The sequence below is a fragment of the Gigantopelta aegis genome, chromosome 2 (genome assembly GCF_016097555.1).
Source record: "Gigantopelta aegis isolate Gae_Host chromosome 2, Gae_host_genome, whole genome shotgun sequence".
Lineage (NCBI taxonomy): Eukaryota > Metazoa > Mollusca > Gastropoda > Neomphalida > Peltospiridae > Gigantopelta > Gigantopelta aegis.
Window position 1 is genome coordinate 41,707,899 of NC_054700.1, and position 20,164 is coordinate 41,728,062.

The 20,164-nt window shown below is 36.3% G+C and overlaps 1 protein-coding gene across 1 annotated transcript in view; it reads right to left on the reverse strand.

The window, feature by feature from the left end:
- The window catches only part of LOC121385750 (zwei Ig domain protein zig-8-like), an 81,006-nt gene that overhangs the window by 16,977 nt on the left and 43,865 nt on the right, over positions 1-20,164 (reverse strand). Inside the window, exons 2-3 of the mRNA XM_041516521.1 lie at positions 13,665-13,807; positions 1,164-1,407 (exon numbers count right to left, since the gene is read on the reverse strand). Coding sequence (XP_041372455.1) covers positions 1,164-1,407; positions 13,665-13,807 — 387 coding nt within the window. The remainder of the gene's footprint in view (positions 1-1,163; positions 1,408-13,664; positions 13,808-20,164) is intronic.

Genomic DNA, 20,164 nt, shown 5'->3' on the forward strand with positions numbered 1-20,164 from the left:
TTTAAATGTACATACTTCTAAGAAGTAACTGTTATGGAGGTGAGCTCTGGTCTATACTTCCCCCACTTGTTTTACTCTATTGTAACTTTATCCAAGTATATTACAGGTTTGTAGATTAACAAAATGTTGTGTCCATTTTCAAACTAAGGTCTGTGACTTTTAAGTTTTTAATAATCTGCCTTGCTTGATCTGAATCTCTGACAGAAGTCAAATGTCATGCCCAGGGCAGACATGCATGAACCTTAGGCCCAAAACACTTGGGTCTGGGTCTAGCGAGTATAGTACCAGTTGAAAAAGAAATGCACTGAATCAAATATGTGACATAACATAACACACCACGGTTTTTGCTGTCGCGAACTACAGAACAGATGACATAGAACATGCGTTATATGTTAAACAGTGTCAGATTGACAGATGCACAATGTTACAGTCTTAATTTTTTAATTTTCTTAATAAACAACAGGAATGGTATATACATGTATTAATCAAATTTGAGTTTTCATAATCATTGTTGGGATTAATAGAAGAAAATATATTTAAAGATATTAACATAAACAAACAAAATAAATATATATACAGTGAAACCCCTCAAGACTGGACCCTCTGAAATCCGGCATTCTCTCAAAACAGATGTTTTCCATGGTCCCATAATTTACGTATCACTCACGTATTTACGTATTACTTTTCTAAATTGGAAACCTCTCTAAGCATCTAACTTTAAGATATCAAGGACACATACATAGAGCTTTAAGATGCCAAGGACACATACATATAACTTTACATGACAAGGAGATATACCTACAACTTTATGATGTCAAAGACACATAACTACAACTTTAAGATGTCAAGGACAAATGTTAACAAAACATAACTGACACACTTATGATGTCAAGGACATATAGATGTACCTACAGCATTAAAATGTCAAGGACATGTATCTACAACTTAAAACATTTCAAGGACAAATGTCAACGAGACATAACTGATAAATTTAAGGTGTCAAGGACATATACATGTACTTTCAACCTTAAAATGTCAAGGACATACATGTATATCTACAACTTTAAAAGATTTCAAACACACATACATCAACTTTTTAAGGAGACGTACCTACAACATCAAGATGTCAAGGATAGATTTATACATTTTTCAAGAATACATACCTACAACCTTAAGACGTACAAGCCGCGACCGTTTCTTGGTAGAAATGATCTGACACTCATAGAGCCCAGCGTCCCTGTGTTTGACGCTGGATATTACGAGGTTCCAGTTACTGATATGTTTGTTATGCTGTCGTACTTGATCATCGGATCGCACGCGGTGGTCAATCGCGATGTTACTGTCTCGCACCCACGTCAGGTCTCCGATAGTTAGAAAGTGTCGCTCCTTGTAGCGGTTCCATGACACCTGTGAAATACAGAAACACACAACATATTTTATTAATGTATATACCAGTACTTTTAATTTGTAAAACAAAATTTAATTCACAGCGTGACTTGCTTTAAAATTAATGGTTTATAAATAGTGAAGGGTGGAATATGGTACATACATATGCAGGTAGATACAGCCTTTAAAGTCACTGACCAAAGTTATTTGGCAGTTGATATATTTAGAATACGATAAATTTGTGTACCACAAAACATTAAAACAAAAGCTTTTTAAAACCAAGAAAAAAACTCCACAAACTGAGCCATCCAAAAAAAGTTTCTTTATGAATTCATTCTGTCAAAAGGGTTCCCCAATTTTCCTCCATTTTAATAACAAAAATAGTTATAACAAACAGTCAGACAGATACAGCTAGACACCATGACCAACAAAATATAAACCACATTTTATAAAAATGAGAGGTTGACCAAAGAAAATGACTCAGATTTTAGGCATCAGTAACAAATGGTGACCTTTTGACATATATATATATTCTGCTGACCTAATTAATCAACCAACCATGTAGAAATGCACATCAATGATTACTTAATGCTACTACCTTCAACGTGAGTGGTTTTATATAATAATACCATTAAAATATTCAGAGTTATATGACATGATGTTTCCAGTATACTGAATCTTAATTTAATAGCAATTAATTTTAATTACATAATGTGCTAAGGTGTTGTTATACAAACATTCCATTCCTTTCTAGATACAAAATCTGTTAGTGACTGAACAATGGGCTGGGGTGTCATTGAAGAAACATTCATTCTGTTTTCCATTTGCCTGGATGTTTGAATACTGACGACATATGGGAAGATTACTGAATGCTTAATTCTTAGGCTATGCCAGGTTGAAATTGTGTTTTTGGTTTCCTCCATACATGTGCATCCATTAGTTACTTGATTGCACTTTAAAAAAAAAAAATTAAAAAAAAAAAAAAAAAATACTGCATAACAAAACCCAAAATTTTGGTGTATTGATACATTTTTGGACTTTTCATCTGCCATTGAAACCAAGGCAACCATGCTGACTAAAAATGTTTTTATATACTTCGTCACAGACAAAGATGATGGCCATTGCCATTGCTATGTAGCTAAGGAACACTGGCTAAATTGTGCAGCGGGGAGGGGTAAATGGAGAAGCTTTAAACAAACTTCTTCCACTGCAGAATTAAGACATTTTGGGATTAAAACACAACAAAAAACCTCTTTATGAGGTTTCAGAACGATTATGAAACATTAAAACTATTTCCCCAGCTTACCAAGCTCATAACAAAAGACATAATATAGTAAAAAGTTATTTCTTTATTCAGTGTTTATACAGTAAGTATTGTACTGCTTGAGGCAGAAACTAATCAATGCTTATTTCATTCTGACAGCAGTGTAATATTTCATGTGCAAGTGAACTCTCTATGCAAACTTGACAATAATCCCTTAATGTAGGGGAGATAACCCTCCTGGCCTTTCGGGGAGATTTCCCCAATGAACAGTTAGCAGAAAATCTAAATTACAGTCATCAAAGATCGAAAGAAAATCATTGAATGCAAATAAAAAAAGGATTTTGCTTTCCTGATGATATGAATGGACTGCAATTCTCAGTTGAGAATCAATAAAAAAACTAGTTTTTCAGCTAAAGGAATTAGTTATTCCTATAGGCATGCAATGATGATGACTACAAATTGGTCAAGTTTTCCCCCATACCGAAATATTCAAATGTTTACATCCACAATCAACAAAAAACGAGTTGAATAATCAACATCCTAACAATTCAAGCCAATGAGCTTATTAAACAAAATAATTGGTGGTCCCACTGGGCTATTGCTGCTCCATCCAGTGCTCCACAGCTGGTGTAATAAAGGCCGTGATATGTACCATCCTGTCTGTGGAATGCTGCATTTAAAAGATCGGAAAGAGTAGACCAGTTCAAGGCGGAGGAAGGTATCCACTCTCATTATCTGAGTTGTACTCAACTATATTTTTGGTTACACTATCAAAGATGTGGGGGCGAGACGTAGCCCAATGGTACAGCGCTCGCTCAATGCGTGGTCGGTGTGAGATCGATCCCTGTCGGTGGCCCCATTGTGCTATTTCTCATTCCAGCCAGTGCACCACGACTGGTATATCAAAGGCTGTGGTATATACTACCCTGTCTGTGGGATGGTGCATATAAAAGATCCCTTGCAGCTGATCAAAAATAGCCCATGAAGTGGCGACAGCGGGTTTCCTCTCTCAATATCTGTATGGTCATTAACCATATGTCTGACGCCATATAACCGTAAATAAAATGTGTTTAGTGCATCGTTAAATAAAACATTTCTTTCTTTCTTTCTATCAAAGATGTTTACAAATTTATAAAATGAATTAATATATGTTGGAGAAAACAATCCTTACAACATTAGAAATGTAGAGGATGGAAATCTATTTATTCCAAGACCTAAAATGTCTTTATTTAAAAATGCTTTAAAATCCTCTGGACCAATACTTTGGAATCAATTACCTAAAGCTATTTGATCATCGACAAAAATACAAACTGTACTGCTGTTTTTAAATAAAGACTCAAGCAACATTTGTTAAAACAATATCATTTGTAAATATGTTTTATGCCATGTGTGTATTTTCTAGGCTTCAAGTGTGATACTGGCCTCAATGGCGCAGTGGTTAAGCCATCGGACTACAGGCTGGTAGGTACAGGGTTCACTGCCTGGTACCGACTCCAACCCAGAGCGAGCTCTTAAGGGCTCAGTGGGTAGGTATAAGGCCACTACACCCTCTTCTCTCTCACTAACCACTAACAAACTAAACTAACAACTAACCCACTGTCCTGGACAGGCAGCCCAGATAGCTGAGGTGTGTGCCCAAGACAGCGTGCTTGAACCGTAATTGGATATAAGCACGAAAATAAGTTGAAATCAATCAATCAAGTGTGATGGAATGCAGGACCAATTACCCTCGATGAACTTAAGTTTTCTCCCCATCCCAACCAGTGCTACATAACTGATTCATCAAGAGCCTTGGTATGTACTGCCCTGCCAATGAGAAAATACATATAAGAGATCTCTTGAGCACTGCTTTTTCAGAAGTGATCTCTGTGGTGCCAGCAGGTGCGATCTCTCTGTCTCTCTCACACACACACACACACACTCACTTTTCCTTTCTCTCTCTCACACACACACACACTCACTTTTCCTTTCTCTCTCTCTCACACACACACTCTCTCACTTTCTCTCTCTCTCTCTCACACACACACTCTCACTCTCTTGAACTAAACATACATGTATTTTAGAGACCAAATAGCAATAGTTTAAAATCTTTTGAAACATTAATTACGGTAGATATTCTTTTTCTCTCCTTAACTTCTCTATACCATAATAGCAAGGAACTGAGACCCTGTAATATTGCACCTTATTGCACTCTACTTCTGAATCAATTCCTGTTCCTCATCACAAAAAATCTGAATGTTTGTTACTGAAAACTTGTGTCTCTCATATTGTGATGGACTATAAATACAGACAAGAAGTCCGTCAGAACAGCAAGTTCAAGACATTTTGGGCTGGCAACACTTGGCCAATTACCATACACAACTAGTTCCCATATCCTCCAAACCCCTCGGATTAGTGTTAAGAACCTTCTACCACAATGGCAGCAGAAGATGTCTAGCTGAGATGATGTATTTGTGAAGTATAAATTATTCATGTTGATTCTCTTATTCCAAGTCACTCCATCTTTGTGATAAACTACAATTCCTTATTCTGTCTCGTGAAAAAAGAATTAATTATCGTTCTGATTGATGTATTTCAGTCAGAGTTGTAGATCTGTATTGTAACAATGTCATCAGAAGTATTTACATATTTACTTTGATGTTTTGCCTATTTCTTTCTGCTATAATGGAAATGGAAAGGTAAGGAATATTTGTTCAATGACACTGGACACATTTTAAACTAAGAATATTAATTTTGTGTCTGACAAATGTTTAAATAAAAATTTTAAATGATCTAGAGAATAAGGAAAACTTACTCTCCCCACATATGCTACTCATTTGAAAAATAGGAGCGGGGTGTAGCCCAGTTGTACAGCGCTTGCTCGATGCACGGTCGGTCTGGGATCAATCCCCTTCGGTGGGCCCCATTGGGCTATTTTTCGTTCCAGCCAGTGTATCACGACTAATATATCAAAGGCCGTAGTATGTACTACCCTGTCTGTGGGATGGTGCATATAAAAGATCCCTTGCTGCTAATCGAAAAGAGTAGCCCATGAAGTGGCAACAGTGGGTTTCCTCTCTCATTATCTGTGTGGTCTATAACAATATGTTTGATGCCATATAACCATAAATAAAATGTGTTGAGTGTGTTGTTAAATAAAACATTTCTTTCTTCTTTTTTTGAAAAATAAGCAAGGGATTTAAAAAAAAAAAAATTATATGCACTTTGCCAAAGAGACCACAGTACATACCATGAGATGGAGAAAAAACCCCTACTTAGTCCATTAAAGGGACATTCCTGAGTTTGCTGCATTGTAAGATGTTTCCGACAAATAAAATATTTCTACAATTAAACTTACATATTAAATATATGTTCCTATTTAGAAAATCAGTGTCCGTATATTCAATGTATTTCTGGTCGTCTTAATATCTGTAAGAAGCCCAAACTGAATTTTGTCTTCAAATAATTACGTATGTACGAAAAAAAAAAAAAAAAATTAGAAAATAAATATGGTTAAGGACCACACAAATATACTGAGAGAGGAAATCCGTTGTCAACACTTCATGGGCTACTCTTTTCGATTAGTAGCAAAAATCTTTTATATGCACCATCTCACAGACACGTAACACATACCATGGCCTTTGATATACCAGTCGTGGTGCACTGGCTGGGGCGAGAAATAGCCCAATGGGCCCACCGATGGGGATCGATCCCAGATCGACCGCACATCAAGCAAATGCTGTACCACTGGGCTACGCCCCACCTCTAGAAAAGTAAAAAGCATCTATTCAATGTGCCAAACAATATTTAAATACACAGTGGATCCAATCACACTATAGCTAGCTAAAATAGTTACCTCAGTTAAATATTTAGCAAGTACACCTTTTTTTTCATTATCAAGGTTTTGTTCAACACTGAATTAGCCAGTATAATTTCCATGCTGGCGTAATAGTTAAATATTCATTTGTTCCCTCATTCATGCATTCATTCATCCATCATTGTGTTTTTAACAAATATACTCGCAGAACTAAGTTCCGATTCATCAAATAAAATGGTCTTAAACCAAGTGTAAAGTTTATAAATGGTTGAAATTCTTGTAACTCGTGTAAACACACCATAGTGTACAACTTGTCTCATAATGCTTAAGAATAACCAATAAATAATTTATGAAAACAATTGATTCTGCCCCGGATTGGGCCCCTGGCTTCCCAGAGACCGAACCCTGGGGCAGACATGTTCGAAACCTTCGTGGTATATGAGCATGCTAAAGTATAACGCAACGCAATGAAAAGAATTTAATTTTCCCTTCATTATATACCGTTAAATAAATAACTTGTATATTGAGCTATACGTGTATTGTATAGGACATTTTTCCATGAGTATATATTGAATAATGGAACATGCATGCAGTATATCAAAAGCTATTAACGTACTGTTTTTGTTTTCCATTCATTTATCAAGTATTCAGAGCAAACACCACTGCATTTATAGGATTTAATCATCTGTATTTGCTATAACCGTAAGCTGACATACACAAATGTATACACATCTCTTTTGTACACGTTAACAAAACAAAAAACGCAAGTTCATATCAATTTGGTATTTATCAAATGATTTAATCATCTGTATTTGCTATAACCGTAAGCTGACATACACAAATGTATACCCATCTCTTTTGTACAAGTTAATAAAACAAAAAACGCAATTTCATACCAATTTGGTATTTATCAAATGTTGCTGTTGCATTAACAACGTCAATAGTAAAAATAGTTCAAGGTATTCTGCAAGTTCATTAATCACACATATATACACACAGTCTACGCAACAAGATTATAAAAGGCATATGCACTGAATTAACCAGCAGATTGAGTTGCTGATATTTTGCTTTGAAAAACATGTTATTAACATGGATATGCATGGCGTAACCGAATGATTTCCTGAAGGTAAAAACCCAATCCTGCATCGTAGATTGTTATCTGGTTTATTAAGAGAAATATTCACCGAACCGGATAAACTCGATGCATACATGTGTATGTTCTTAGTCACCTGTACCTCCACAGAGTATTAATCCAGACAGTTACAAATATATCAGGTTTCATTATAATGTTTTTTCCCCTCCATTTCTTTTGATGTTGCTTCATGCATGTACAATCAGTTCTAGTTGTAAATAAGGGAATTAGGAGACTTACAAAATGTCTTCTTGATCAATGAACTGAATTACTTGTAGCTACAGCCCTTGAATGGGTGTAGAAAATTCTGTTTTACACGTAGGGTACATCATCCCATTTGTAAATATGCAGAGTAATAAAAGTTATGTATGTTTTGTTTAACGACACCACTAGAGCACATTGATTTCTTAATCAATGATTAATGAATGTCAAACATTTGGTAATTTTGACCCATAGTCTAGAAAAAACCTGCTACATTTTTCCATTAATAGACAGGAAGGAAGGTAGGAAATGTTTTATTTAACAACGCACTCAACACATTTTATTTACGGTTATATGGTGTCAGACATATGGTTAAGCACCACACAAATATTGAGAGAAGAAATCCACTGTCGCCACTTCATGAGCTACTCTTTTCGACTAGCAGCAAGGGATCTTTTATATGCACCATCCCACAGGCAGGATAGTACATACCACAGCCTTTGTTACACCAGTTGTGGAGCACTGGCTGGAACGAGAAATAGCCCAATGGGCTCACAGATGGGACCATTAATAGACGGAGATCTTCTATATGCACTTTCCCACAGACTGGACAGTAAAATACAACAGCTTTTGATATACCAGTCATGGGGCACTAGTTGGGATAGGGAAAAACAATCAGGGAACTGAGCAGAGTGATGAGCCATATTAAATACAGGTATAATTATTGATAATCGTGTTGTAATATTTATTATTAAGTTGGTAATTCATGTTTTATTAGCATTTTTCTTTAATATTCTAAAAAATAAAAGTTTCAAATGTATGGTGAATTGTAATTTTAAAATTATTTTTGTAGAATTTGCACTACATGTTTTACACGTATGCTTGTAGAAGCTTTGTTCATTTGCTTTTTTATGACCATATCTTTTGGTCATATGGGACAAAATGTTTTCGCAAAGGCCTCATAAATGCCAGTTTTCGTAAAGTTGGTAATGCAATTTAAGCTTTGGTATATCACACAAAATATAAATGTGATAGTATTGTCACATGAAGGTTTTTTCAACAATGGGGAGTGGGACGTAGCCCAATGGTACAGCGCTCACTCAATGCACGGTCATTGTGGGATCGATCCCCGTCAGTGGGCCCATTGGGCTATTTCTCATTCTAGACAGTACATAATGACTGATATATCAAAGGCTGTGGTATATACTACCGTGTCTGTGGGATGGTGCATATAAAAGATCCCTTGCTGCTAATCGAAAAAGAGTAGCCCATGAAGTGGCGACAGCAGGTTTCCTCACTCAATATCTGTGTGGTTCTTAACCATATGTCTGATGCCATATAACCGTAAATAAAATGTGCTGAGTGCGTCATTAAATAATACATTTCCCTCTTTCTTCCATGGTTTTGAAGTTAATTTCATGTGATTGTCAAGTCTTATTTTGAGTTAACTGGAAGTACATTTCATTTGAACTTATTTTCGTGCCTATATCCAATTAAGGTTCAAGCATGTTGTCCTGGGCACACATCTCAGCTATCTGGGTTATCTGTCCAGACAGTGGGCTCGTTGTTAGTAGTTAGTGAGAAAGATGAGGGTGTATAGTGGTCTTATACCTACCCATTGAGTCGTTAAAACTCACTCTGGGTGGGAGCCGGTACTGGGCTGCTAACTCTGTACCTACCAGCCTTATGTCCGATGGCTTAACCACAACACCACCGAGGGTAGTTTGTACTAACAAGTAACTAACTTACAAATAAGGACATGATAATTTCTAAAAATGTATGGAACATATAGTCATTTGATTTTGTAACTTACAGTTGAATATATTATAGCTATTGCACAAATATGCAATGATTAGCTGTGAACATGTAGTCATGTGACACAAGTCATGTGTTTGTATTAATCGTCAACAGATCGACAGTCCAAAACCCTGGAAGAATGCTGTTTGTCGGAAGCTGTTAATCTCTGTTATGTAAATTAATGAATGAGAAAATGACAGGTCCCGGCTTACAAATAACAAAAGTACATGTAAGCTTGATACTTGATATTTCTTGTAGTTCAGTGTAATCACCACTGTCACCTGTTCATTTAATCAGTTGAGACAAAGTTGATGATATTCAACGTACTCAAAAATCATCATGATTAATATTGATAATTCAATATTAATTAAGACCACCCCACTATTAAGATCAATTTTACTAAGTCTTGCTGATGTCCATAATATCGGAGTTTCACTATATATCAGTGAGGATGTTATTAATTAAGACCACCCCACTATTAAGATCAATTTTACCAAGTCTTGCTGATGTCTGTAATATCGGAGTTTCACTATATATCAGTGAGGATGTTATTAATTAAGACCACCCCACTATTAAGATCAATTTTACTAAGTCTTGCAGAGACTTCACCAGTATAGGTAAAGTGTCTTCATTAGCACAAACCACACTTAGCCTCTCTCGCCCACCTGTGAATGTGACAGCTGATATAACAGTCAACCCAGTTTGAATCATTTGATTTTTTCACTAATACTATTTCTTTGATTGAAAGTACAAAGACAGGTGATGGCCACGGGTGCTATTCCCTCACCTCCCTCAAAATTACCAAATGCGCTCCATGCAGTGGTTTCATTAAACAAAACAAACTTTAACTCCCCAACCCCCACTTTTCTGTGTTGTTGTGCTCAGAATGCTGGAAATGCCATATTTGAACATTTAAAATTCAACGTGTTCTGAGGGGACCATGCCCCTGAATCCCCTTTTAACAGGTCAGGCCCTTTTGGTCCTTAAAATTTTTCTCCCCTGGGCCAATGTACTGACCACTCCCCTCACTTTCAAATCACATTGACAGTTCTCCCCTTTTAAATACACTCCACAGGCCCTCCTTTCCTTAACATAAGACAGTTTTGGGATTGAAATATGAATGAATGAATGTTTAACAACACCCCAGCATGAAAAATACATCAGCTATTGGGTGTCAAACTAGGATAAGGGCAAATCTAAAGTGATGATCAACATTAATATAAAAAGTCAACAGTTAACTAAAAAGGGATTGAAAAAACCCAAACAACACTAACAAAAGTCCTCTAAGGGCAATTGATCTTAGGATCTATCATACATCATGCACGCAACTCTATCACTGAGTTACATCAGTAACAGTATCGCTCACTGACATTTAATACTAAATCTAATCTTAGACTGTAGGAAATTAACTAACTGAAGTACGCTCAAAGAAGCACATATCAATTGCATAAAGGCTATACTTTTTTAATTAATAATTAAATCTTTTTTTCACAGTTTTCACCTTGAATTATAAACTTCTGTTTGATCGTAATTTTTGAAGATGCATAATCATGTTTACTGGTTACGGCATGAAGCGCAAAATTAAATTACGCTGTAAGTTTAGCCACCAAGAGCCGCAAAAATCCGACATCTAACCGAATCTCACAATGAGAAAATAATCCCCTTATCACTGCTCTTCAGATGTTTAGTGCTGTATGCAAATCGCAAATGACTTTTCCGACAAAATGCACCCTTCGGTGAACGATGTAACACGTTTTTATTGAAGGCCGCGACATCCTTGTTAATGGTTCGCCTTGATTCCGAGTTATTATACCGGCACGTGGAAAAGGAAATCCTTACAGATTTGTGACCCTTCAGTTTGAAATTCAATTCTCAACACAATAAAATAGAGGAAATTCCAGAAAATAAAGATGTCATAGTTAGGGTTTGTTTTCCAGTACAAGGTAATAGACTTCGGTGTTCATTTGTGTTTTATGTCCAGTGAAGTGGGCCATAAAACCAAGATAAAATATTCACACACGATGGTTGCTAATGACAGTGCTGCCAAACCAACTGTGACAAATGCAGCCAGAATGAAGCAGATGGGTTTGGAACTGTATTTGATGTTTCTGCTGCAATTTGATTCCACTGAAATGTACTATAAGCACGAAGAACATTAATGTTAATTAATGCTCGTTAGGTGTAACTACCACATAACATGTAGGATCGGACTCAGGATGTTTCTAGGGAGAGGTAGTAGCTTTAAAAACAGGCAATATATACATGTACTACATGTACATGTATATAGAGAATAATACATGAGTGGCTGTTAGATACCATTTATCTCACAAGTTGTTTTAAAATGTACATTTGTGTATCTAATGAGTGAAAGCGAGTTCGATACATTTTTAAATGAGTTGTGAGATAGTATTTAATGGACACAAATGTATTATTCTATTTCTTACATATCCTCAAAAACCAGGTTTTAAGCAAATTTTAACATCTTTTTCAACTAAAAGTTATTTACAGCTGTTGCACTTTTTAAACGAGTTGTGAGATAGTATTTAATGGACACAAATGTATTATTCTATTTCTTACATATCCTCAAAAACCAGGTTTTAAGCAAATTTTAACATCTTTTTTAACTGAAAGTTATTTACAGCTGTTGCACTTGTAGCTGACTTACGCATCACAGACACATGATTGGCAGGTTAACTATGATTCACAATGTAATTGATTTCCATGGCGCTGTTTTTTTATTGGACGTATGGCATTGCAGTGATCTGGTCATCACCTAAGAGAAGCCAGTCGAATGTCTTGAAATTGTTAACACACATACATGTGCTAACGAGTATGTGTAATCATAAATAACACATAATGTTCTCACCAATAGGTGTGTAAAAAACAGAATTTCACATGCATTGTTTTCACTTTATTTAATTACTTACTTATAAATATTTTATATGCCTATATATCCAAATATGGTTCAAGCACACTTGCCTTGGGGACACAGTTCAGTAGTCTGGACTGCCTCTCCACGACAGATTAATGTACAAGTTTATTTTTCAGAAGAATATATACCACAAGACCATGTAGCAGGTGAGAGATATATTCGTGCTCAAAATTCTTGCTCAATAAATAGGAAGAGAGAACAACATATGTTAAGTTTTGTATTTATTACATACGGTACCGGTACCTTCTATTTGGCTTTAAAAAAAAAAAAATAATAATAATGTCAAAAGATATGACATAATTACACTTTCCTAAATCTATGATCCATACTCCTTTGATAGATTTACTTATCGTTAAGAATATCATTCTTTGTGGCAATCCGTAAGTTTTAAATAATATGTGATGTAATTTGTAAATCACATATGACATAAGTAACTAAAAGGCACTGAAAACCAATAAAAATAAAAAGGGAATTCCTAATAAAACAAAGTTCTGGTCCAGAACACATACATGTATATGTGCAATAAAAGATAAATTTATCACATGGTTTAAAAATAACTTTATTACTATAGTAAGATTGAATAGGTATGTAATAAAGTATTGTAATGTACACTATCATACATGACACATAAAGAAAAGTAATCTTTCCTTAGAACACCCAGACAGCTCATATTAATACATATGATCCTGGGTTTGTGTTTTGTTAAAGCTTATAACAGCTTCTATATGAGCACTATATACAAGTGAAACCTGTCTAAACCAGATTCTGAACAAACTAGAATTGTCAAAACTGGCCAAGTTTCATGGTCCTGAATTTTCTAAATTATAAAACGTGACTCTCTAAACATCATATCCTGACTAAATGGGATAAATATTAGGTCCTGGACATGATCCAGTTTAGACAGGTTTCACTGTAAATACAAAACGGAGCATATACCACAGCTTTTAACAAACCCTGCTCAAAAAAACCCAACCGATATCTGCTCAAGGGGATTGATCTTGCGACCTCTCACACCTCATACAGATATTCTGCCAGTGCAAATCCTTCTCATGTATTCTGTAAATATCAGATCCATGCTTAGAAAAGATCATTTTGTAGATTACCATTAGACAGTGTTTGTGATCAACACAAGAAGCCAAGGGCACATTCTACCAACCTGTTTGGTTCCTAGGTGCTCCACAGCACATGGGAGAATTGCATTCTCACCAACTCGAACCGTGATGTTCACCTGCTTCGACTTTACGAACCGTGGCTCCTGGTGCCGCTCTCGGTGTGATCTTCTGTGAGCTGATGCGACACCTGGAAAGAGAGGAAATTGTCTTTATAATTATACACATTCTATTCTTAATGTAAATAATATTTCCATGTACATGTACTTACCTTTTCTGGCACCCAGTAGCCTATGTGGGTGTTAAACATTCATTCATTCATTCATTCATTCATTCATTATAATTATTAAAATGTTTGTCACTTAATAGTACTCTTTTTTCAACACTGAATCATTTTTGGTTTTAGTGACTTTTATGACAAATGAAATGTTGTACAACAGGTTCATATATCTATTGTTTCTTGCTTGAAATATTAATTTCTATATAGCCGTTATCTCAAGTGATTCCAGAGATAAATGTGGAATTAAAAAAAAAAAATTTGAACAGGAAGGAAATATTTTATTCAACAACACTCTCAACACATTTTATTTACGGCTATATGGCATCAGACATATGGTTAAGGACCACACAGATATTGAGAGAGGAAACCTGCTGTCGCCATTTCATTTGCTACTCTTTTTGATTAGCAACAAGGGATCTTTTATATGCATCATCCCACAGACAGGGTAGTACATACCATGACCTTTGATATACCAGTCGTGGTGCATTGGCTAGAACGAGAAATAGCCCAATGGGCCTACCGATGGGGATCGATCCCAGACCGACCACGCATCGAGCGGGCGTTTTACCACTGGGCTATGTCCCGCCTCCATTTTTGAATAGGTACACCTAGAGAATGACCATAAAGTTTAAAGGCTGCATGCACCATGGACTAAACCTAACTGTATGCGCATGTACTTGATTATCTGGTTGTTTTGTCATTTAGAAATCTTCTGTTCAAGTGCATCCCAACTCATTTAGAACTTTACACCTATATTTACTGAATTTCAGCAAACGAAACACAAGAATTTAAAAATCTATATCCAAATTCTAAAAAACCCCATTATTTATTAATTATGTGGAAATGGTCATGTTTGTAAATTAAAACAATACATTCATTGAGTAATTTGTCATTCATTGAGTAATTTGTCAAGTTTTGTGAATTGATAGTTGATATATAATACAGTGAAACCTCTCAAAACCGGACCCTCTGTAAACTGGAATTCCCTCAAAACCGGACTTTTTTTCGCTGCCCCTTTTTAAATATCTGTACAGAAGAGAACCTCTCTAAACCGGATACCTCTTATAACCAGACTTTTTACTTAGTCCAGAGTATGTCCGGTTTAGAGATGTTTCACTGTACTTTAAATTTAATTATAACTCCATCATTGCACACAATTCCATTATTATTTTGGATCTCGTGTTTCTTTTGCTATTCAGTATAGTAGTAAATATACATATGCAGTTATCATTCCTCTCATCAATGAGCAGAAACATTTCTTGTTTTTACCAACTTGGTTCAGGTTATAACTAGAAATGTGTTTTATCTCTACGGCCCATGGGCTTGATGCATTCTCTCTGTGCTGTGTGATGCATGGATGGGTAACAGACATGAATGGACAGGAAAGGAATGGAACGGTTGTTTAATGACATCTCACCATATATTTCAACTACAGCTAATTGGCAATTAACATGGATATTTTGACTCTTGGTCAAGACAGAGACAGAGACAGAGATGAAGATAACGATGGATGGATGGAGAGAGAGAGAGAGAGAGAGAGAGAGAGAGAGAGAGAGAGAGAGAGAGAGAGAGAGAGAGAGAGAGAGAGAGAGAGAGAGAGAGAGAGAGAGAGCAAACAAGGGAAGGAAAGAAAGAATGAATGGAGAGTGAGAGAGAAAGAGAGACTAGGGGGTTGAAGGGAGAAGAAAAAGAGTTTGTTGTTACATTGTGCACATTAATGTGTAACGACACACCAGCATAAAGAGAGAAAAGAAAAAGAAAAAACAGAGAAAAGGAGAGAGGGAAAATAGAGATAGGGGCAGAGAGAGAAGTTGGAACAGGAAACAAATACCCAAGTGCATCCAGGATAGTCCAACTTTCAATCCCTTTCACATCAGAAGTGCACTGACCAAATGGGAACTGATGCATCATTATGTAACTTTATAAGAAATATAACACTAAAACTTGTATAGAAACATATTAAATTTTAAACTCATGCCAACTCATACAAATTTCTTCACAATTTAATGGGACACCAAATAGCATAGATTAAATCTAATTTTTGAAACAGGGATGGAGGCAACTGCTTGAAAAGATAAGATAACGTAATTGTACATGTATTTGTGCCTTTGATCTGAGTGTTACATAAGTAACAATTCTGCTGTAACTGCCCACCTGGGCTGTTCCAGTAATCCATGAATTGAAATGGAGATTTACAGGTAATCTATACAAAATGATGGTAATTTTTAAAAAGTTTTGTGTTTATTTACATTCAAATGTTTTGCTAAAAATGTTATGAGTTGGTACAGGTTTAAAACTTATTAATATATTGGGGGCTGGAAGTAGTCCAGGGGTAAAGCACTCGCCTAATGCGCAGTCATTCTGGGATCTATCCCAGTCGGTTGGCCCATTGGGCTATTTCTTGTTCCAGCCAGAGCACCACAACTGGTATATCAAAAGCTGTGGTATGTACTATCCTGTCTGTGGGATAGTGCATATAAAAGATCCCTTACTTCTAATGAAAAAAAGTAGGGGGTTTCTTCTCTAAGACTATATGTCAGAATTACTAAATGTTTGACATCCAATAGCAAGTGATTAACAAATCAATGTGCTCTAGTGGTGTCATTAAACAAAACAAACGTTTTATTAATATGTTCTTATATTTGTTTTATCATTATTCATAACAAAAGTTATATATTTATTTATTGGTTCCATTTTGACACAACTCGACCACACACACACCCCATAAATGGACAGATGGACGAACAGAAGGGATGGACAAATAGGATGTTATACGATTTCTGCATCACCATGTGGTATATTGTATCTAGAGCATACAAAAGTGCACAACTATGACACCTTGAGATTGTGAAAAACAGTCGTGCACATTGTTATTTAAATAAAAATGTCATCCACCCCATAGAAACTCATAGCATTATAAAATTCATTGTGAAAATGATCTGGACAAGACCATTGTGATTCGTATAATAAGGTAGTTAACCAACTGCTGCTACAGAGTATGAATGGTGTGGAGAGATCATCGAAGCACCATTGAAATGCATTCAAAGTCACTCCAGGTATGTTGGTCCCCGTATTAAATATCACTCGTTCATCCTGCCCTGCTAATACATGGCTCTAAATCATGATGTATTTGAGGCGGTGGGTATTATAAGGTCTCCAACGGTGGTATTCTTTCAACCTCCAAATATTGATGTATTATGACCCACGCCCCCCACCTCCAGACCTCACATTAACAGATTAGAGACTTCTTCTTTGGGTTTCAGTATAAATCAAGGATACAGAACATTCATATCGAAGATCAAGGGGATATTTTTACTCTGTGGCTATTTTGTGTCTGACAGAAATATAGTTAAGTCAAACGAGATGGCATTAAAGTTACAAGCTTGGCTTCCATATTTTAGCATCATTTGTTGATGCGAAATAAAAACACAACCACAGTTTTAATAAATGTATGTGTCAGTGGCTTCCATACAACATACTAGTTTTTCAAAGTCTTTTTAACATAAAACCAGTTAACCTGTAGTCAACTTCTTGATTTCAAAATCACCTTCATACAACATACAAGTTTTTAAAATACTATGTAACAGAAACCTCTTAAACAGTAGACCACTTCTTGGTTTCAAAATGAAGAGTAATATTTTTCTGAGAGATTTAGAAAACATATATAGCCCAAACGATATCAGAGAATGGTGTTCGATGGTAAGAAAATTAATGTTGACGGTCTGTTTTACATGTTTAAATAATACAAATATACCTATGCATGCAGTTTCGTGACTTGGTGGAAGGAAGGGCTACTCTTTTCGATTAGCAGCAAGGGATCTGTTATACGCACTATCCCACAGACAGGATAACACATACCACAGCCTTTGATATACCAGTCATGGTGTACTGGCTGGAATGAGAGTGATGGGCCCTCCGATGGCAATTGATCCCAGACCGACTGCACATCAATTGAGCATTGTACCACTGAGCTACAACCCGCTCTTCACGCTTGGTGGATGCAGCAGTTTTTATCTCAGTGGTGTTCTTCTGTCTATGAGAAAATGCATATAAAAGATCTCTTGCTGCCACTCAGTGGGAGTAGCCTACGCGGCAGCAGATTCTTCTTCACTCTCTATAAACTAATTCTAGGCTCACAGCTGTCAACTGTTATAATGAAGTTGGCCAACTCGACAGTTACGTTTTAATTTTTATAACTCCCAACTTATGACTGCAGGTGCGCTCAGATTAACAACTAAGAATCGAGAATCGAGCTGGAAGAGTTCTCAGACTTGCAACTGGACAGTCTTAAAGTTTTGACAGCAGAAAGTTGGCCAAGTTTATGCTGGCAGTTGATAATCCGAGCCTAACATAAGTGTCAAAATATTTGGTAGATGTCATATAGCTATATTTAAAACGTTCCAAGTTGTGGTGCAACAAACACTGCTTCCCTAATTCTTGGTAGGTAATCTACAGGAATTCCACCTTACAGACTCAGAAATAACAAAGCAAAATATGTCATGTGTATAAATTTATTCATTTATTCTGATATTCAGTTTCCGGATATGGTCGATCATTATCCAAAATGATGTACCGTTGAAAAAACCAAGAAGCAATTTGTTTTATCTGACTGGATGTCATTATAACACAACAGATTGCTGTGTGACAAACAATGGAATAACTGTAGCTCAGTGTTTGTGAAACCATGACTGGTAATGGAGACTCACCAAAATGGTGATAAAGGATCTCATACCCGAGTTTTTCCCCCCCAATGCTTTCAACAGTGTTCAGTGAGACAATATCCCATTAATGATTATATTGTTAACCACTGATGGCTATGGTAAATATTTGCATCCAGTATTCTGACCAGTTTATGCACTTTCAGCTTGGATTACCGTACTATGGTTTAGTTGTGATGAGATGACAGTTAATTAACTCTTATATTCAGCAGTATGGAAGGAAGGAAATGTTTTATTTAATGATGCACTCAACACATTTTATTTACGGTTATATGGCATCAGACATATGGTTACGGACCACACAGATATTAAGCGAGGAAACCCGCTGTTGGCAGTTCATGGGCTACTCTTTTCGATTAGCAGCAAGGGATCGTTTATATGCACCATCCCACAGACAGGATAGCACATACAATATCCTTTGATATACCAGTTGTGGTGCACTGGCTGGAACGAGAAATAGTCCAATGAGCCCACCGATGGGTAGTCGATCCTAGACCAACCGTACATCAAGCGAGTGCTTTACCACTGGGCTACATCCTGACCCCAACAGTATGGAAGGTCTTGAATCTAGCAACCAAACAGTCTGGATTAACCAAAAAAATTATTGTACACTAAAAATTTATAAAAATGTTTATTCATTATGTTTGACACCACTATATAGAGCCCATTTATTTATTAATCATCAAATATTGAATGTGAAACATTTGAAAATTTTAATAAGAGACAAGAGATCTTTCATAATATGCACTTTCCGACAGACAGGACAGCACATATCATGGCCTTTGATATATTAGTACCAGTTGTAAGGCTCACTGAGGGAGGGGAAGGAGCTTCAAGCTTAATTCCCATCACAAAGGTTTGTATAGTTATGGTCATCAACCATGCAGGGTTGAGACATAGCCCAGTGGTAAAGCGCTCGCCTGATGCATGGTCGGTCTAGGATCGATCCCCATTAGGCTATTTCTCGTTCTAATCAATGCACCAAGACTGATATATCAAAGGCAGTGGTATGTGCTGTGCTGTCTGTGAGATGGTGCATATAAAAGATCCCTTGCTACTAACAGAAACAAGTATAGTATGTTTTCAGAATTACCAAATGTTTGACATCCAACAGCCAATGATTAATAAATTAATGTGTTCTACTGGTATTGTTAAACAAAACAAACTTAACTTTTCAACCATGCATACATGTATCATCACTACACTGCCCACTACCAAACCAAAATTCCTTTCTTTTTATTCAATAAAACAATGATCATGACCTTCTAAGACATCTGAGGTGGTATTAATTAACTCAGTAGAGTAAGCACTTGCATGAGGTGCTTGCATTCCAGGATTGAACCACCTCGGTGGATCCATTCAACTGATTGGGATTTGTGTTTTGTTCCAACTAATACAACTGGTCAAAGGCTGTGATATGTGCTGTCCTATTTGTGGGATGGTACATATAAAATATCCCTTGCTGCTAATGGAAAAATGCAACAGGTTTCCTCTGATGACTATGAGTCAGAATTACCAAATGTTTGACATCCAGTAGCCAATGATTAAT